Below are 21,440 nucleotides of genomic sequence, written 5' to 3'. Positions count from 1 at the left end.
TTGACCAATACGTATCAAGTATCAATATCTACTTCCTGGTTTTGTAAGAACAAATCGTTGCCCAAGTTTGGACAGGGAACCTAAGTCTCACTTGCACCTTTAGAGGACTCGGCACTACTTGAATCTTAAATCTGATTTCTGTGTGTTTCTCGGGATGATCAACATATAATGACGTTTTTTCTAGTACTTGCTCAGCTCGACTCGACCGTGGTGCCCCGTTGTCCTTTTTCCATTGCATATTACACCCCCCCAATGCATGAGGCAAGTCGTGGCTGGTCGTCATAGGAAACTGCCGCGGCCTAACGCGACACACACACACAGAACGTCGAAGGTGTGTTGCTTTTATTCTCGGCATGGTGCTGTTGCCACAGCTAGAAGACATATTAGTTTCATAAGAAGCTGGAGGCAGCAAAAAAAAATAAAAATGCTGGCTGACAGTGGTTTGTTCAGGACCCCACGTCAATCGCTAGCAATGATGACGCAGTGAATAGTGACAATTCTCTCCGACCAATCAGTAGTCTGCAGGTTTTCACGTCCCCTTTTGGCTCGGTTGGAAAATCGATTGAGGTGGTACTAAAAAAAGTACCTGTTAGCAGGTACCAGGGACTTGTTTTCATAATGGAAAACCAAAAAAAGCGAGTAGAGTCAAGGCGAGTCGAGGAGGTACCATGCAGTGGGAAAACACCATATTAATTCAATCAAATTCCATTAAATTTTATTTACACAGCGCCAAATCACAAACACAGTTCTCTCATTGTGCTTTTCTTGAAAGAGCAGGTCTAGACCGTACTCTGTGATTTTATTTACAGAAACCCAACAACTCCCACCAAGAGCAAGCACTAGGCGACAGAGGCAAGGAAAAACTTCCTATTATATAATACACACAGGATTAATACAGGATTAATAAACATATTAATCCTGTGTGGGTACAGCAGCCAGTCAGTAAAGGACCTACTTACGCTACAGGCTTCATCTACACTACATTTTCTTTTTCAATCACTGTTTTTAGACAAAAATAATCTCAGTCCACACAAGGGCTTTAGTTCGAGTGGCTGAACTAATTTCCGATCATATTATCTGACTAGCCTGTCACATGACCACCCACACACACTGGGCATGCACGTGCCAGTGTAAACAAGAAGTAGATTGTCCAGCATTAATCCACAGTTTAAAATCATCAATGTATAAACTGAACATACAGAAAGTACTTGGGCACATGGGTAGTTCAGTTGGTAGAACCACATGAAGAGGTTAATTCCTTGACGCGGAGGCCTGTGGCGTGGTCCTGCATGCCTCCTCCCCCCCCCTTCCCTTAATGTCTGAGTTCATGAAAGAACAACAATGGCGAAAAAGTAAGCCCAGAGATCTATTTTTGGACTGACTGGCGTGCCTCATCGTCTCCAAACCAGTTTTCAAACCAAAACGGGGGGAGGAGCATCTCCAAATTTTCAGTTTTTTTTCCTTTCTGTTGAGTATTGCAAATGTGATATGTAAACGTAGCAAAAGATATTTGTTTTTACACCCAAACGTAGTAGTGTAAATGTAGCGTCAGACTCACCGACGTGGCTGTTGTTTGTTGTTTTGGGTTTTTTATAACAGGGCATATTGACCTCGGACAGACTCCTTTGCATTTCACTTGTTGTCCCCAACATTAGTCATCACCTGACCACTTTCACCCCTTGCGCCCCCCCCCCCCCCCCCCCACACCCCCCACCCCTTTTCCCCCCCACTTCCACTTGTTGTCCCAACATTACTCATCACCTGTCCCGTTTCACCCCTTTGCATCTTCCCCCCCCCCCCCCCCCAAACTCCTCCTAGCAAAGCAGGTGAGACAGTCCTGGGTATAAATGTAGGCTAATGTGAAGCAATCAATCTTCTCTTCTCTGTGGTTGACGGATTGAGTGGCGGAGGAAGGTTGCAATTAAAAAACTTGGATTGACTGTTTTCATTGCACGTTGCGACCATGGGACTGGGAGTAAGTATTGGAGCCTCTTCAAATGTTTTGGACTAGTTTCTTAGGGACGTTGTTTGGCCTATTTATTTCAATGACAGTGTATTTTGTAATTATCAATTGCCAATTTGAACATGCATGTTGCTATTGGCAACTTAATATGCATGCAACGTTGCATTGAAAAGTTGTAGCGTCCTGAACTGGCCAGTCTGTTTTATATCAATGAGTTAAAAACTGTCAATTGGTCGAATGGGCAGAGTTTTGGACGGAGCACGGTGTATGGATAAGCGAGCTAGAGAGGGAGCGGCATTACTAGAATGAAGGCCACTAGAATGCAACTGTAGGGAGTTAATTCAACTCAATTCAATTCAATTTTATTTATAGCATCGATGCATAACAAGAGTTATCTCGAGATACTTTACAGATAGAGTAGGTCTAGACCACGCTCTATAATTTACAAGGACCCAACAGGTCTAGTAGTTCCCTCCAGAGCAGTTGTAAGGAAAAACTCCTTTTCTGAAGAAACCTGGGACAGACCCAGACTCTCGGTTGGGGTTGAACTGTAGGAAGTTAAGATGCTAGAAATTATATATAGCTACAAAAACAGAAGTACAGTACTGAGTTGGAAATGATACACCTTCTCTTCTAGTTGCATTGGTGTAAACTGGCAGGTAAACTGGTCAAATTTGAACTCATATCATAGCAAATATTTGGTAGTTCTTCCTAAGCCCTGTTAGCATGAATGTATTGTGAGAACATAGAAGTAGCTGTTGACACCGCTTGGTGCTCTTGCTCTTGTATCTTATTTTGTCTTACTTTCTTTAATCCAGAGAGGGAAAGATGAGTACAATCTGGCGGCAACCACGGGTGGTGGGGACAAGAAGACGAAGAAATCTCAAGAAAAGAGGATATGGACGATTTGAAGAAAGAAGTTGACCTGGTGAGTACATAAAAGATACATAGACACACCTGGTCCTCACTTTAGCCCACAGACAGGTGTAATGCTGGTCCCCAGGTCCATCATCTGCCCCTTCTCCATTGCACACCATCCAACTCTTTCAGTCCTCCTGTTTTTTTTGTCCCTCCTCCTGCTCACGTGTGGGGAGGGAAAAGGTAATTTTTTTAGCGTTCTAAGTTTGGGTGGGGAGCAACATTTAATACTAGTCTAAAAATCTTTAAAAAATGAAAGACAGGCATGTGTCCTTAACCTTCTTACCCTTTTTGACCCTCCTTGGGTCAAATTTGACCCAGTCTTTTTAAAACAGTTTCAGAAATTCGTGTTGAAGGGAATCAGGGTTTCTTTCAACCAAAATGTCAAAAATAATAACGTGAATGGTCCCGTACATTGCTCTAAGATTAATCATTAGTTCCCAACTTTTACTGAATGTGGGTGTTTTACCAATATCACTATATTTGAAGAAGAGAATTGATAAAAAAACATTGAAAAAAGGGATAAAATGTCGAAAAAAATAAGAACAAAAACACATAAAGCACGGGAAAAACAATCAGAAAACTCCAGAAAAGTGACAAAACGTCGAGAAACGCATCACAAATGTCGAAAAACGCTTCAAAAATGTTGTACAAAAATAAATAAAATAAAAGTAAAACACTGAGATTAAGTGGCAAAAGCTTCTCATGGTTTAAATTTGAAATTTTGACCCAGTAAAACAAAAAGTTGTATGGCTTACGGGAAGAAAAGGGTTAAAATGACCTAGCCACATTGCAAATACCTCTATGGGTAATACAACTTGTACAGGATTTGGGGAGTGTTCCACTTAGAGTCCAGGGCCGATTCTGTCTCTTAGCGTCTTGTCCTCCTCAAGTAGTCCTGCTGTCCCTTATAACTGCTGCGGCTGCTGCAGAGAAGATAAAAAGGCCTCCTCCGTCATGTGTACACACACACACACACACACACACACACACACACAAACACACACACACACACACACACACACACACACACAGACACTTCATCACGCACACATGTCCATTTCATTGGACACTTTCCTTAACCCTTGTGTTGTCTTCCCGTCAACAATGGTCACTTTTTTTCAACATCATTATTGCTTTTTATGACATTTTTGTCACCTTTTCAATTTTGTGGGTGCTTTTTTTTGACGTTTTTGGTGTTTTAACCAAAGTTTTTTGATATTTTTAATGTTGTTCATTTTCAGCGGTTATTTCGACGGCCCATTTTTTTTAACAGAAAAAAAAAAATGAACTGAAAACGGGTCAATTTGACCCAAGCACAACATGAGGGTTAACTTATCTTTTGCAAGCGTTGAACCAAGTCTTTCCTCCTCCTCGTCACATCCAGCTTGTCTAAGGCTGCGAAAAAATGCCTTGTCAATCAAATCTCATCAGCAAGAGTGAGCCAATAAGCATGCTTCAACAGAGATCTAATAATGCTGATTGGCTGTCTATTGTTACACGTTGTAGAGACACGCAGGAAAAACTTGCAAAGACTGGGCTCACATAGTAGTAGCAGCTGGAAAATATATATATTACATTTGTACCTTAATGTGTAATGTTTTTGTAATTTTTCTTTGTTAAAATGAAATTGTTCAGGAACCAGTATTGAAGTCACCGTATTAGCATTGAAAGTATTTGTTACCATACCCTTCCTTTGTACTGGCTGGGTTCGGATGGCTGGGTGGGGGCTGACTGTGAATGTGTCTCTGGAGCTGTTGTCCTACTGATGTCTCTTTTTGCCGGGGGGGTGAGGCATACAGACGGGGGTGTGCTAACTGACTTAATTTGCATTAGATTAGTCATCTATCTATACAGCTAACATTACGTGGAAAACTAAATCGTGGGTTAGTCAAGAGCAATGGTAAAATCAATCGTACTAAAAATACACTTTAGAGCGTGTTGAACGACGCAACCTTATAACCACAGACAGGTGTAATGCGAATCCAAGGTCCATTGCCACCCCCCCACACACACTCCATTTCACACCATCCACCTTGTTCTGTCCTCCTGTTTTATTTCCCCTGCTCACCTGTGGCCAGCTTATATTTGTAGTTGGCCTCCACCTCTCATAGGTTAAAAGCATGTGCATTAAAGAAGTTGAGGGATAGAAAAGGTCACATGCTGCCTCTACTCCTGCTGAGCAGGCTCCTCCTCCATCTCCTCCCTCACATGGAAAAGTTCATAAGCCCTAAACTATCCTCCAGAATCAAGATTTAGTTAGTAGTGGTTCTGGTGCAGGCAATTAGGGCGTAATTAATCAAAAGGGGAGTATAAGTCAGAGTAAAAACATCCAAGTTAAAAAAAAAACACAAGGGTTTCCTAGAACAGTACGCCAAGTTCTTCTGCTTCTACAGGAGCTTTTTTCTCCATCTGTATCTGGAGCTGGCTGAGGTCATTTCCCAAGAACAGTGAGGCACAAGAAGGGCTGATAAACCACTGACTAAAATGTACAATGATCACATTTTATAGGCAGAAATACATTTATCAAAGGTGTTTATAGGTTTCATTTGTAACATGAAGGATTTATCTCTTCTTAAGAACTTAACCATTCAAATGTCCTGCTAGTCATCAAAAAATTTAATCTTAATAATCATTTTCTGTAATTTTGCTGTATAATAGACGGTTTATTGCAGACATGCCGAAGTAAAGTATCTTCACAAAAGCTACAATTACAATAGGATATGAATGCCATTTTATAATTGGTTCTTTAATAACTGTGTGTTTATTCTGCCTCTGCCCAATGTCAGCCACCAGGTCACAGAGTGCTCAGGCAATAAAAATTCTATCTAGATGACATATTAATAATTTTTTTTCCTCTGTAACTTAACTAGATCTCAAAGTCCTGCCGCCTGCTGAAAGACATTTAATGCCCTAGCAACCGTAACACCAGCCTGCCATAACCTCCCTAACTTAGCATATCATTTACTACAATTAACAGCAGGCGGTGCCTTTAGTGTCTCTTCCAACTGCTAAATGTGCATTGGGTCTTCAAAAAATGTAACTTTGATAACAAAAAGGGGCACTGGTGATTCAGTGTCATGTATTGATGATCTTCAGATGTCAACTTTGAACCTTGGTTGAAGAATACTAAACTATTGGGCAGTAGTAAAAACGTGTAGTTGGGTCTCCATGGAGCCAATGAAGCCGACATGTTAATAATTATTGCACCATCCTACAATTACCTGAGGCATCAAAGTACAGCTAAAAATCAATGGTAACCATTGGAGATTTTAGACCTTTAGACTTATTCAATTCCATCTCAGTCCCCCTAAACATTATAATAATTACAATTCATTAAATTGTTTGATTAAATCCATATTAATGCTTGAATTTAGAGTTTGCGACCTTGTCTGTTAGTGACAGAGGACAAACAATTACAGTTTGAAAGGGCCTGAAACAGGGTTAATACCCTGTGTCGCTGTCGCCGATGCTATGCACCTGTAGCCCCGTCAAGGAAAGGGTTAACGCAAACGCGGTGTTGGCCAATCGGTGGTGTTGGTGCCAGACTCCCGCCTTATGAGTCTCTATCTAATCTGTCAGAGGGAGAGCAGGAGGGAGGTTGTGAAGTTTAACGTTGGTATTCCCCAGAGAAGAAGTTGGTCAGTACACGGCGCACGGTAGAACCCAAATTGAAACGTAAGCAACTCAAATTACTGAGTTTTACAACATTTAATCAATCAATCAATCCATCAAAATGTATTGATATAGCACTTTACAGCAACCAGCAGGTATCCAAAGTGCTTAACAGAATGACTAAAATCACATCATACAATAGAGAGAGTGAACATGGAAAACAGTAAAATTAGAAAAGGTTACAAAGAAACCACTGCTACATATTAAAAGCCAGACTAAACAGAATTTAGACTGTTTAGACTTAAAAAGGTCTACATTTGGAACAGTGCGAATATCAGGGGGTAAGTTGTTCCAGGGTCTCGGGGCAGCAACCGCAAAAGCCGGATCACAGCACCGTTTAAACCTGGACCAATGCAGGGTGTGGAGAACGGGAGTGATGTGTCTAGATGCATTTGTTCAAAACATTGAGTCAATCTGGTTGTTATTACTGTGACTTTAAAATGCCAGGTTTAGTTCCACCATAGTGTCAACAACTTTAGCTGAAGTAGTTCAGTAGCTAGCTCAAAGATTTTTGGCTAATGAAATTATTTAGCAGGAGGGAGGTGGGGGGGGGGGGTGTACTGTTGGCACTCTATCTGTGTCACATTCTCATTTTGGACTGAGCCCCCCTAAAGGTCTGATCCCAGAAACTATTCCCAGAGCAACTTAAGATAATAAAAGGCAAATTCCGACAGAAAATGCAATGTATATAGCACCATGTGCAATTTGATGACGTGTAACATTGAGAACAAAAAGAAATCCAGATGTGCAATGCAAACATTATTTAAACTAGTCAAGAAATTTCCATAACAGGTTTCAAAAGAAGTGCTGACAAACAGTAAAAAACAAAAAAAACAAAGAGGTGTGGGGCCTGTGGTAACACATTATCCATGGCACATTTGGCATTATGACAATGCAAATGGTGGTAATGGTAAATGTAACCGCTCAAATTTTTGAGTGCCATATTACTTTTATGTAAATGCATATTTTCAGTATAATTCAATTCAATTTTTCAATTATAGTACTTACGTATAGTCCAAGCAGAGAATGTGAAACAATAAAAAAGTCAGTGTAAACTTGTACCATTCTGTTATAATGGGACACGGATGATCGTGTGAGCTGATGCTTAATTCATTCCCTCAACCATTTATTCGTTTATGTATTCATTCATTCGTACTAGCATCAGTGTATTAAGTGGGTGATGTTGATTGCTGTTTGAACCATGTAGACCTCACAGGTTGTCTGGGACAAGTCCGCTTTCTTTCCCCACAGTCACACCTAAACATAGAAAAGAGGCATTCAGTTTTATTATGCACCACATATCTGGAACAAAACTCCCATAAAACTGCAGACCTTCTGCATATCTTGCCTTGCCTTGGGCAATTCCCTAACTAACTGAGCTCACGGCAGGTTAGCTCTTGTGTTTGTCTGCAAATATTCAATCCTCAGCCAACTCTAGTTTTACTCGAAGGACTGCTTTGACTAATAAAAATTGCACTGTGTGCACACCAAAATGAATGCTAACTTATTTTATATTGGATCTGGGTTTGAATAGCAGCAGTCTCATTTTGGTCACCTGAAGTGGCCTCCATTTGCATCCATAATCATGACCCGCATGCATCCATAATCTAGAGGTCGCCCCCCCAGATGATCAATTTTGCCTTGTCATCTTTATGTTCCCTGTGTTCCTCTGAAGGACACGACAGGACTTTTTTTTTTAATCCTAAAAGGAGATAATAGCTGGGTTTTTAAATTGACAGGGATTTCAGCTTGTTTTACGTAATGTCTCTCAATCTCAATCTCTCTCTCTCTCTCTCTCTCTCTCTCTCTCTCTCTCTCTCTCTCTCTCCCCATAGGATGATCACAAGTTAACCTTGGATGAACTTCACAGAAAATATGGAACTGACCTAACCAGGGTGAGTACTCTGCATGTGTGTGGGTGTGTTTGTTAGTTTTTGCGTGGTTGTGAGCCACAGAGGCACATAAGCCCAGAGGCCAGAGAAGAACTTTCTATGCACTGACAATGTTGCTACCATTATACAAAAGGCAGACCAGGGAAGATCCAGCCACTCACTGTCAACGGACGATTCGGAAATGAATTGCTCTGCTATTGTTGAAGCTGCCTGTGAAAATCCCAGTTCATACAGTCTATGGTGAAAACACAGTTTAAAGCACAGTGAGACTAAATGTAAGTTTTTCAGTTGTTTTTTTCAAAGTGGGTGGCAAAATGGGACAACTGCCCCACTCTCATTTCCAACCCATCACATAATTTGTCCCATGTCGTACGCAATTCACATTATTATCGACCCTGGTTATTTCCTGATACTTCCCACCTCCAACCCAAGTAGATCGATGAGGGTTAACCCATTCAAACACACAGTCAAGCTTAGTATAACCTTGGTTGAGCCATTGGTGTGAAAAGGTATTCGATTTCACCTCACACCTAGTTCTTTTTTTCTCTGTCAATCTGCCTGTCAAACCTGTATTTTTATGTCTATTTTTAGGGTCTTTCCAACAGCAGAGCAAAAGAGATCCTGGCCCGAGATGGCCCCAACGCCCTCACGCCTCCTCCCACGACGCCGGAATGGGTCAAGTTCTGTAAACAGGTAAAGGTCACTTCTTCGGAGTTGGAATTCCTGTTTCCTGGAATTCGGGGACTATGCAACCTTTTCCATTCAGAACAGAAACCTATATCAAATATTTAAATGTCAATGCACATTTACTTTAATGTCGTTTTATGTGGTTTCCAGCTGTTTGGTGGTTTCTCCATGCTGCTGTGGATTGGTGCGCTCCTCTGCTTCTTCGCTTTCACCATCCAGACTATAACAGAAGATGAAGCGGCCAACGATAACGTAAGGAGGTCTTTGGTAGTGTATGATATTAATGAAAGAATTAAAAGCACCAAAGATGAATGACTGACTGTCTTTTTTTTCCCCTCGCTGTAGTTGTACCTGGGTGTGGTGCTTTCCTCTGTGGTCGTCATCAGTGCGTGCTTCTCCTACTACCAAGAGGCCAAGAGCTCCAGGATCATGGACTCCTTTAAAAAAATGGTCCCCCAGGTGATTTTCTCTTGACTTTTTGTACCTTCATGTTTTACTATGTCACAACTTTTTGAAACAGAAAACAGGATAATTGAAAAGCTCATGTAGTTACTTACATTTCTCAAAATTTTGCTCAAGAAGGAAGGAGCCATATTGCCTCATCAGCATTACCACCCTGATGACTCTTTTTTCCATGTATCATCTGATTTCTTGCTACTGGGAATAAAAGCATGTATAACTCTGGTCCACAATACCACAAAAACCATATCTTGGTCATATCGTCATCTTGGTGTTGTAGCAAGCCCTGGTCATCCGTGAAGGCGAGAAGAAGATGATCAACGCTGAGGAGGTGGTGGTTGGAGATTTGGTGGAGGTGAAAGCTGGAGACAGGATCCCCGCTGATTTTAGACTCATCTCGGCTCACGGCTGCAAGGTCCGTACCTTAGGACTTGTTATTAATATTGCATATGGTGCAGTGGCTTTAAGCAGAACTTTATATAATACATACAGTATGTATGCACTGTTGTAGTTTAGTATACTTTGAGTCAATTGGGTATTTATATTACATTAGTTAAATGCCCATCATTTAGTTGTTGTTTTTTTTTACCAAAAGGTTATTTCAAATTGGAGTACTCCACGTCTGTTAAACATATAAATACATTTTTACAAAGTATTCTGTGATCGTCTTGCATAGATTTAAGTAACTGTGTTTCATTATACTCAATTCAAACAAGCACCATCTTATTAAGTAAGTTAACATATGAACCTATACCACCGGCATTTTACTTAACTTAAAGCACCCAATGACCACTTATTGACTTATGATCACATTATAATACCTTACAACAATGATTATTGTGCATTATAAAATTATTAAAATGTATTAAATCATGAGACTTATAATACACTATGATCGTTGTAAGTATAATGATACCTGTGAGACTTTAATAAGTCATAAAATAGTTTGTGTTTTGATTATTGTTATAAAGCATTATAATTATTCACTAGTGGTCATAACTATACTCATATATTGCTATAGTCAGATTAAAAACACATTATAAATGCATTCATAATGCATTATACACACACACAAAGTGCTAGTCCCTTTTTTATTTAATGCATTATGAATGCATTATACACTATAGAATATATAGAATATTATGGTACTTGACCTTATAAGTCATTATAAAATGCTTTTATAAAACATTATGATTATTTATGAGTGCCTACAACTTTACATAAAGAGCATTATAAGCAAATTATAACACATCATAACTATGTTTATAATGCATTATAGATAATGTTTCTTTTGACTGACTCAAAATCACATCATCTCAGGCAAGTTCCTTAGTTTGAGTTTTATTTTGAACCCACATTTGTACTCTACTATTGTTGGTCCTGTAGACGTCATGTCATTTTCACTTCTCTGGATATCTTTGGTATTTTATTCTTGTTTTACTTTACACTCCTTCAGGTGGACAACTCCTCTCTGACTGGTGAATCCGAGCCTCAGACTCGTACTCCGGACTTCTCCAACGACAACCCTTTGGAAACCAGGAACATTGCTTTCTTCTCCACCAACTGTGTTGAAGGTAGAGAACTAACATATAGCAGACAACACAGAAGTTGTGTAATTTTTTAAATAGATTAAAGTTAAATCCAAGTCGGAAGGAATTTAAACTTAAAAATGATTTCATAAATTACAATCATAAATTCCATGTCCTTTGTATTACTCAAAAACTCTCTGGCTTCCTTCAGGTACTGCCAGAGGAGTTGTCATCAACACTGGAGACCGTACTGTCATGGGCCGTATCGCCAGCCTGGTTTCCAGTCTGGAGGGCGGCAAAACTCCCATCGCCATTGAGATAGGACACTTTATCAACATCATTACCTTCGTGGCCATCATCCTTGGTGTTACCTTCTGTGTCCTTTCACTTATCCTTGGGTATGGCTGGCTGGAGGCCGTCATCTTCCTCATCGGTATCATTGTGGCCAACGTGCCAGAAGGTCTACTGCCTACTGTCACTGTGAGTTTTTATGGCCAAGTGTCATTCTATCATTCATTGATACAAAGACATATATAATAAGAAATAAAGATATTACAGCTATGAACATTGCTTTCTGTCTCTAGGTGTGTCTGACCCTGACTGCCAAGCGCATGGCGAAGAAGAACTGCCTGGTGAAGAACTTGGAAGCTGTCGAGACCCTGGGCTCCACCTCCACCATCTGCTCCGACAAGACCGGCACTCTGACCCAGAACAGGATGACCGTGGCCCACATGTGGTTCGACAACCAGATCCTGGAAGCCGACACCACAGAAAACCAGAGTGGGGCCTCCTTTGACAAGAGCTCTGCTACCTGGGCTGCCCTGGCCAGGATCGGTGGACTCTGCAACCGTGCCGTCTTTTTGGCAGAGCAGTCCAACGTCCCCATCATGAAGGTGAAAAGCTTGTAATAATAAACATGCAATATCTGATCCCCACAAAAGAGTCTAATCAACTCATCGCCAGGTTAGCTCAGTTGGTAGAGCAGGCGCACATATATAGAGGTTCACTCCTCCATTCCGTGTGGCCCTTTCATGCATGTCATTCCCCTTCTTTCTCTCCTTTTTGTCTTCATTTGTTCTGTGGAATTAAAGGCCTAAATTTCCCCAAAACATTTCTCAAAAAAAGAGTCTAATCAACTCACCAGTGGAGGAAAATACCAATAGTATTGACTTTTTGTGTAACAAAAAGTATAAATATTATAATAGGGTATAAATAATCCTCATCAACTCAAAGACTATTTGTCCTCTATACAACCTGTTGTTGACCTGGATAAGAAACACAGGTGAATCCTGAGATGCAGTGACTGTGTGGGATGTGACTCGCCATTATAACTTAGATAAAATTAGACAGAGCTATACTTCACTACAAATCTTTATAAAGAAGCCCTCTACCTAACTATTTTCAGAAATATGTAGCTGCAGCCATAGGAAGAGATGGACACACAGACTCATTTCACAGATTTATTTCTCAAGGGTACTGACGAGTTAATTTTTTTTTTCTCAAACTCAAAATCCTTTACATAAGGGAATACTGCAACAATATCACTGATGCATCGTTGCATTTTAAGTGCTGCACTCGGTAACTTAGCCTACTTTGGATGTATTGTGAGCTAAATTGGCACTAAATGGAAGGGGGGCATTATTTCATGAAGGCTTCTTTCGTACAACAACATTGCATTGTAAAGATATTTTATGATTAAAATTGTCATATTACATACCTGCAAAAAAAAAATCCAACTTTCACCTTTGCTTCAATCCTCAGAAAGATGTAGCCGGTGACGCCTCAGAATCTGCCTTGCTGAAGTGTATTGAGCTGTGCTGTGGATCCGTTCGCGGCATGAGAGACAAATACCCCAATATTGCTGAGATCCCCTTCAACTCCACCAACAAATACCAGGTAAACAAGAGTTTTCCCATAGCTTTCAAATTTGTTCAACATATACTGTACGTATGGAAAAGGTTCAATCTGTCTATGAGAGCCAAAGTCATGCAGAATTTAATCGTAAAAAATCTTGCAAACGTGGCATTGTAAGATACTTGCAGCGGTTTCGGAGGGAAATGTTGATTTACACCGTCTAGGGGTTGGGTCTTGCTCCATCAACCATTTTTTGACAAATGAGCATTATTAGCATAGTTAAGAATACAATTGGGAATGAGTATTTTTAAATACAATCTTTTTATTGTCCAAAAGCTCTCCATTCACAAGAATTCAACTCCTGGCGAGACCAGCCACCTGCTGGTGATGAAAGGTGCCCCAGAGAGGATTTTGGACCGCTGCTCCACCATCATGATGCAGGGCAAGGAGCAGCCTCTAGACGAAGAGATGAAAGACGCTTTCCAGAACGCCTACGTCGAGCTGGGAGGACTTGGAGAGAGAGTACTGGGTACAGCGTAGCTCCATTCTACAGTTACATTCTTATGTCTTAACCAGTGTGTTGAGAACCTGTGTGAACTTATGACGAGCATTTTCTTTCCGTCTTACCCAGGTTTCTGCCATTTTAACCTGCCTGATGACCAGTTCCCAAAGGGCTTTAAATTTGACACTGATGAGGTGAACTTCCCCACTGAAAACCTGTGCTTCATCGGCCTCATATCCATGATCGACCCTCCTCGTGCTGCTGTGCCTGATGCTGTCAGCAAATGCAGGAGCGCTGGAATCAAGGTTTGTAACTGTAGTCTTTTTAGTTGTGCAGTACATGTATCTATAATTTCAAGACCAAAACCACAATCATGTCTGTGTTAATACTTAACTTCTTCTCCCTTAGGTTATCATGGTCACAGGTGACCATCCGATCACAGCCAAGGCTATCGCTAAAGGTGTGGGTATCATCTCTGAAGGCAACGAGACAGTTGACGACATTGCTGCCCGTTTGAACATACCAGTGTCTGAAGTCGACCCCAGGTTAGTACACTTACTAAAGCTTAGTTTTGAGTGTTCTGATGGCACTAAATATTAAAAATAATATGTTTCATGTAAATTGAATTATGTTTGTCATTTAAGGCGAAATTGCACTAATTTTGAACTTTCAATTCAAAATGGTGGACTTCCAGTTGGGTTTAGGCTATGGCTCCAATTAGCTTTTTTCTATGTCTTGACATACTACATACGTGTACCAAGTTTTGTTAGTCTACATTACTGTTACCTACTGCAGGGGCTGAATTTCTTTAACTTTGTAGGGGGTGCTAGCGAACATGTTTGTGCACCTATTCCCCACACCCTTAAAATACGTACATTTCAACCAGAATTGATGCCGCCAATTTTGGTGAGTTTTTGAGTATGTTGAGCCCCTCAAAAAGGCGATCCATTTGCAGAAAAGAAGGAATAATAATTCCTTCAGTTTCTAATACAGTCCCATTAAATCAACGTTGGTTAACAAGGCCTCAAAATCTACTCAGCCAAAAAGGCTTTTGCCATAAATTCACTGCAGAGAAATATATCTAGGGAGTCTCTGAGCTGATGGCTTAACTCTTCATCATTCGGTTTAGTCTGTTCAGATCACAGTCACACTGCAGAAATACTGTCACCAAAAACAGACATTGAAAACTCATTCTGTGTGGAATCCTCATGCAGGAAATTATTGTTGGTTAAGATCAAGACCTTAAGGAACACCATGGCGATTGGATGAGGATCACTTTTCACTTAAATGACAGTTGTGAGAATGTTTAAAATCTTTTAACTGATTAAAAAGTTACAAATTGTTACTTAAAAATGGCAAATGGTATACGGGTCTGTAATTATTGACTATAATATATGTATTTCTCTTTAGAAGGGGTTTTAAAGTTTTAAAAGCAGTAGGGCAGGCACAAATTTGAAGAGAATAAATCACAATGGTCAATAAATCATAAATTTTATGTGCATGGGATCAAAAAAATAGGTTGCTGGTTTCAATCCAATTCCATTTTAATAATAGGATCAAATCCTAACAAGAGTTATCTCAAGTCACTTTACAGATAACGTAGGTCTAGACCACACTTACACACATAATTTACAAAGACAATTCCAATTATTCCCCCAGAGTAAGCATTTAGTGCAACAATGGTGAGAAAACAAATCATTTTAGGCAGAAACCTTGAGTTTCAATTAAGTAATAACTTTAACAAGCATGTCAGCATCAACCAGGACAAAGAGCTGGTCCAAGGCAAACCTGACCTAACTTACAATGGGTTGGTAGATGAATGCAACATCAATAAAGAGAAGCAGAGGTGTGCAGTGTCTGCAGGTATACGCCCACCTATGTCTAGGTAGGTGTTCTCTGCCAACTCTGCATTCTTGGAGCACAGTGTTCTAGTGAAACAGGGTAATAAGCATACTGTGAGCTCTTTAAGATATGTTTGTGTCTAACCATTAAGAGTTTTGTAGGTCAGGAGAAGGATTTTATATTCAATCCTGGATTTTACAGAAAGCTAATGCAGAGAAGCTAATACCAAAGCTCTTTTGTTAGTTCTTGTCAGTAGGCCTACACGTACTGCAGCATTCTTGATCAATTGGAGAGCCCTAAGGGACTTTTTTGAGCAACCTGATAAGGAAATACAATAGTCCAGCCTTGAAGTAACAAATGCATGGACAATTTTTTTGCTTAATTTTAAAACAGAATGTGACTAATTTGGCAATGCTACGTAGGTGGTAAAAAAAGCGGTTCTTGAGATTGGTTTTTGATGGGCGTTAAAGGATATCTCCTGATCAAAGATAATTCAGAGATTTTTTAACAGTAGGCTAGTGCTATAGAGACCAGGGCCATGTCGTCCAGAGTACCTCTATATTAAGATAATAAACTTTGTAGATGATTACCCAAGTTCAATAACTTTGTTTTACATTAGGAAATTGTAGATCATCCAGGATTTTAAGTCCTTAATGCATGCTTGAAGTTTAACTAACTGACTGGTTTGATTGATAGATATAATTGTGTATCATCCGCATAACTGTGAAAGTTAATCAAGTATTTCCTGATAATATTGCCTAGAGGAAGCATATACATAATATATATATATATATATATATATATATATATATATATGTGTGTGTTAGATATATAAGGTGAATAGAATTAGTCCAAGCACAGAGCCTTGTCAACACCTTGGCTAAGTATAGCATGCCTGGATGCTTTATCGTTAACTTAGCAAACTGAGATCAATCTGATTGGTGAAGGTCGATAGGAGAAAAGCAGTCTAAATCTATTTCAGTTCTTAAAGCTGTTTCTAACGGTCCTGCATTTAAAGGTAAACCTGAACAAGTTGAGGCAGGTGGTGATGAATCCGATCTCTAGTTCAGCTCAAGAAGTTGTCACTACTGAGAGCTATAGGAATATATGGCTCAATTCAGCTGTGACTTTCTTAAAACAGTGAGTGGGGTTATGTACACTGACTGAAACCAATCAAATCTATTAGTGAGCTGACCGCAATTCTGAGACTGCCGATATTGTCTGTTTGTGATAATGAAATAAATTATTAAAAAGCTGGGGGTGTCACTAATACAGGGGATGCTAGTGGTGCTCGGATGCCTAGTGGAGAGTGTACCTGGTAATTACATAATGATGTGGATAATGAGTGCCAGTATCAGTTGCATGCTAATTGTTCATGTTATTAAATAGTAAGCAAATTAAGATTTAATGTATACCATCAGGTTTGGTGCTCCCACAAAAGATAAAATAAAGACTTAAAATTGTTAATAAATACAGCACTATGCTGCTTGCAGACAATGGAGAGCCATTTGTGGAGGCTTGAGAGCCTGGAGAAGCATCCAATTCCGCAACCTAGCGAGGGCACTGGTCCAGAAATAAAGATATTCAGTCTTTTAAAATGCCAAGAGCTGGTTAAAATTAAGTTTTAAAATCTCCAACTGTTGCCTCCGGATATCATTGGTACCCACGTGGACTACCACCATATCCACTGAGAGATTGGCCTCCAGTATCTCCGGTATCCTGGCAGAGATGTTGTTGGACACACAGGGGCGAAGTTGTGGGGGATTGTGTATTGACATGCCTCACAATGGAGTTCCTGATAAGGGGAGGAAACTCCTGTTCACCCAACATTGAGAACTGAGGCAGATGTCACGGGCTGGAGGGCATTTCCTAATGTTGCTTTGATAACCTTCCCAGGGATGCCAAGGCCTGCGTTATCCACGGGGGTGAGCTGAAAGACATGAGCCAAGAAATGCTTGACGATGTCCTGAAACACCACACTGAAATCGTCTTTGCCAGAACCTCCCCTCAGCAGAAACTTATCATTGTTGAAGGTTGCCAGAGACAGGTCAGCGTCAAAGAAAATTTAAGAAAATTTCACTGACACACATTGGAATCCAAAACTTTCAGAAATGTCTGTAGTCCTAGAATTAAATCTTGCATTGGACATCCTAACACTTCTTTCTTCTCTCTGCAGGGAGCAATTGTGGCTGTGACAGGTGATGGTGTGAACGACTCTCCGGCTCTGAAGAAGGCCGACATTGGTGTCGCCATGGGGATTGCTGGATCTGACGTCTCCAAGCAGGCCGCTGACATGATCCTGCTCGACGACAACTTTGCCTCCATTGTTACCGGAGTGGAAGAAGGTAAGACTTACACCAAGGCTCATACCTGCAGAGATGTGGAATACAGACTGCAAAAACCATTGATGTAAGTGCTTGATTTTTCTTTTAATATAATTTCTAAATGACTTTTGTCAGGCCGTCTGATCTTTGACAACTTGAAGAAGTCCATTGCCTACACTCTAACAAGTAAAATCCCTGAGATGTCACCCTTCCTCTTCTTCGTCCTTGTCGACATCCCTCTGGCCCTGGGAACCGTCACCATCCTCTGTATTGACCTGGGAACTGACTTGGTGAGTTTTTTAAATGAGGGGATATTAGGTCATCTTTTTTCTTACTTTAACAGTTTTTCATCATAGGAATGTATACATGAACTCAAATGTGTGTGACAAAGCGATTGACAATGTTAAATACCTTGTTTGTTAACTTGTTGTCTCCAGGTCCCTGCCATCTCCCTGGCTTATGAAGAAGCCGAGAGCGACATCATGAAGAGACAGCCAAGAAACCCCCAAACCGACAAACTGGTGAATGAAAGGCTCATCAGCATGGCCTACGGACAAATCGGTAAGTGTACATAATGGTGCCTAAATTAAATTTAGGTGACAGAAATAATTGTTGTTATTTTGTGCTTTTCTAAAACGTTGAACCTTTTCCAAAAGACCCATCAAAGTGCTGTTCTTCTCTGTTAGGTATGATGCAGGCCGTAGCTGGCTTCTTCACATACTTTGTGATCCTGGCTCAAAGTGGTTTCTTCCCCATGTCGCTGCCTGGGATCAGGATGCGTTGGGATGACAAAGATTTAAATGACATGGAAGACAGCTATGGACAGCAGTGGGTGAGTAACGCTCGTGCTAGATGAATGGTAAAGTTCATTTACATTTTCAAGGGTACAACAGAAGAAGAAATTGAGCTAATCTTTTTAAATGTTGTATTCACCAGACATACGAGAGCAGAAAGGTCCTAGAGTTCACATGTCACACAGGTTACTTTGTCAGTACTGTTGTGGTCCAGGTGGCCGATCTGCTCATCTGTAAGACCAGGAGGAACTCTATCCTGCAACAAGGAATGAAGTATGTAAAGACTTAGAAGACCTTTAAAGTACACACAGTGACTTCCAAACATGTATTTTCGTACATGAAAAAGTGTTGTGTATTTGGTGTAGCCTGACCTTTTTCTTTAATGTCTTATATTTCAGTTGGGTTATTAGACAATAACAAAGTTTCGATAACACGCCAAAACATCTGAGAGTGAATTGTTTATGTAAATTTATAATTGTCATTATAACATAAATCACAGTGTAGAATGATCTCAGTAATGATGTAACACATATTAGTTAAATTCTTCTAACAATGTGGGCTCTTTGCTTCCACAGGAACCGTGTCCTCATCTTTGGTCTATTTGAGGAGGTAGCTCTGGCTGCCTTCCTGTCATATTGCCCGGGCACAGACGTTGCCCTCAGAATGTATCCTCTCAAGTGAGTAAAACACACACACACACACACACACACACACACACACACACACACACACACACAACCTTATATACACATACTATTTTCCCTACTAGATTATACTGAATTTACACTACAAAATTGTTTAATTTTCCATGCACAAGTGTTTTTTTCTTTGCATGTATGCAGGCAAATCTAATTAGCACACTGTGCATTAGGTGTATTCTTATTAAAGTGGTCATCCATGAAATTCGTTTTTTCTCTTAATTTACTGACATTAACTGCACTTGAAGCTTCTTGACAACATTGTTTTCCTTGAATTCCCCAGTTAGCTTTATTATCTTGGGGATTGTCTTGGGGATAATAAAGCTGGTGGATTTTTTTCTTTTTGTGTCAATGATAAATTTCAACGGCAGAATGAAGCAGAAGTGCTATTGTAACAATTTTCCCACCAGAGACAAATACAAAGTAGTAAAAGCAAGTTTGACTCATTAGCTCAGGAGTTTCACAAGCAGCTGAAATGTACTCGTTATTGTTTTAACGTAAATGGACTGCATTTAGAAAGCGACTCCTCAAAGTGCTTTTACATACTACATACACTGGTACAGGCACCATTCACACACATATTTATACATTTAAATATATACAGGCTAATACGAGGCTTGATACTAAAGAAAGTCCAAGATTTGCAGAAATTTGCAATATTTTCAGCAAAATTTCAATCAGGTCGTTGTCATTCTTGTCCACCTCTCAGATGGGAGGGGTTGGACTTTAGAGCTAAGGCCACGACTTCACAGTCAGTCTCACTCAGAGTGTTCGCAGTCACAAAGTATTTTCATGAAGTTGGGGTTACTGAGCAGCTCCACTCTACCCATCCCTGCTGTTGGGTTGGACATTTCCACAAATCCAAAAAAGCTTAATTTGAAATCCATGTGATGGTCTGTGTGCTAAATCTCTGTGTCTGTGTCGTACCTTAGGTTTAGTTGGTGGTTCTGTGCTCTCCCCTATGCCATCATCCTCTTCTTCTATGATGAAGGAAGAAAATATATCCTCAGAAGCCACCCAGGCGGTAAAACCTTTACTCAATCTTGTTTTTGCCTTTTGAGACTTTTGTATCACACATGTTCTCCTTGGTGGTGGTGGTGTGTGGTGTGTGTTTGTGGTTGTGTGCCCATGATTAATGTGCAACAATCAGACAGAAAAAAAGTTAATCTGACACAGTTCACATTTTTGGTTAATATTTTAACAAAGCTTTTGTCACTGTGTAGATGATCAAATGCTATTTTTTTAACAGGGTTAAATTAAGTTTTACAGTTTCACTCAAAAGTAGAAATGAGCTAAGTGATTTTTGGCCTTATGTGAAACCCATCTGTTTATAGTGTCTCAGGCCTTAAACTATAATGCAACTTTGGGCTCAGTGAGGCCTGGTAAAAGACACTAAATAACAGCATTCACACCGTGGACTCACAATGAATTCTAATACAGTGTTATTTGATTGGGTGCACATCTAATGATGCGACACAAACCTGCCCGGTGAGGTCAGAGTTCACCTTTTAGTCATATGTATGGCCTCAAGTATGATATCATCATCTCATGAGTAACTGTGATACAGAAAGTCCTCAGCCTCCATGTCCCTGCAGGACACATCTCTTAATGGCTTCATAAAGAAAGTCTCAACTCTAGATGTTCAGGGCGTGTCCTGCTTAGGTTCCCCAGTCCGGTCTTATTTCTTTGAATCACGATCGATATGAGTGATGATAGCATTCTACAGCCTGGGTGTTAAAAAAATAAGCTCACAGGAGAATTTAGACCCCAAATGTAAGGCGACACATCCAAAAAACTCTGTCCCTAATTCTGTCTCTTTTGGTTTCTAGGTTGGGTGGAAAAGGAGACATACTACTGACACAACGAGACACGAGTTATTTACTGCCATGTTACATATGTGTCTGAGATGTTAGTCGGACCCCAAAAACACAAAGCATGGATGGATAAATATAGATGTATTAATGTCAATGTTTTGATCTATATGTTATTCAAAATAAAACATTTTCCGTGCCATTGTACATTAAGGCTTTTTTGCCACACTTTTGTTATTGCTTCTCTGACAAGTAAAAAAAAAAAAGCAGCGTTTTTAGGGATTTAATGCACGGCATTTTTTCTAGTTTCAATAGCTACACACCAGTGAGTCAGGTCCGGTGACCCATGCAGTGGGTGCATCCACCTCATCAGTTCCTAAATGTTAGTTCTGGAGACAAATTTGATTTGAAGAGGATTGGTAGGAATTTAAAATAATGCAATTATGATAAAAAGAGTAACAATTATCTCCCATTCACAGAGCAACTGGGATG

General features: G+C 40.1%; 2 protein-coding genes across 2 annotated transcripts in view; both read left to right on the top strand.

Annotated features, from left to right (window-relative positions):
* Positions 1-1,886: 1,886 nt before the first annotated feature.
* Positions 1,887-21,440, top strand: part of LOC116674135 (sodium/potassium-transporting ATPase subunit alpha-1) — a 41,269-nt gene continuing 21,715 nt past the window's right edge. The window contains exon 1 of the mRNA XM_032506632.1: positions 1,887-1,975. Within this exon, the coding sequence (XP_032362523.1) occupies positions 1,964-1,975 (12 nt within the window). The 5' untranslated portion in view covers positions 1,887-1,963. The remainder of the gene's footprint in view (positions 1,976-21,440) is intronic.
* On the top strand, positions 1,964-21,155 carry LOC116674136 (sodium/potassium-transporting ATPase subunit alpha-1-like). Its single transcript, XM_032506633.1, is given in 24 exon segments — positions 1,964-1,975; positions 2,782-2,854; positions 2,857-2,891; positions 8,392-8,451; positions 9,040-9,141; positions 9,286-9,387; positions 9,481-9,594; positions 9,875-10,009; positions 11,051-11,168; positions 11,335-11,603; positions 11,708-12,016; positions 12,885-13,019; positions 13,314-13,506; positions 13,609-13,784; positions 13,888-14,024; positions 17,218-17,368; positions 17,498-17,666; positions 17,781-17,935; positions 18,083-18,206; positions 18,332-18,477; positions 18,582-18,712; positions 19,015-19,116; positions 20,070-20,161; positions 20,967-21,155. Coding segments are annotated over 24 exon segments (3,069 nt in total). The 3' UTR covers positions 20,996-21,155.

Source organism: Etheostoma spectabile, chromosome 24, assembly GCF_008692095.1.
Source record: "Etheostoma spectabile isolate EspeVRDwgs_2016 chromosome 24, UIUC_Espe_1.0, whole genome shotgun sequence".
Classification (NCBI taxonomy): Eukaryota; Metazoa; Chordata; class Actinopteri; order Perciformes; family Percidae; genus Etheostoma; species Etheostoma spectabile.
The sequence above is the reverse complement of the archived record's forward strand: the minus strand, read 5'-3'. Positions and strand labels throughout refer to the sequence as shown.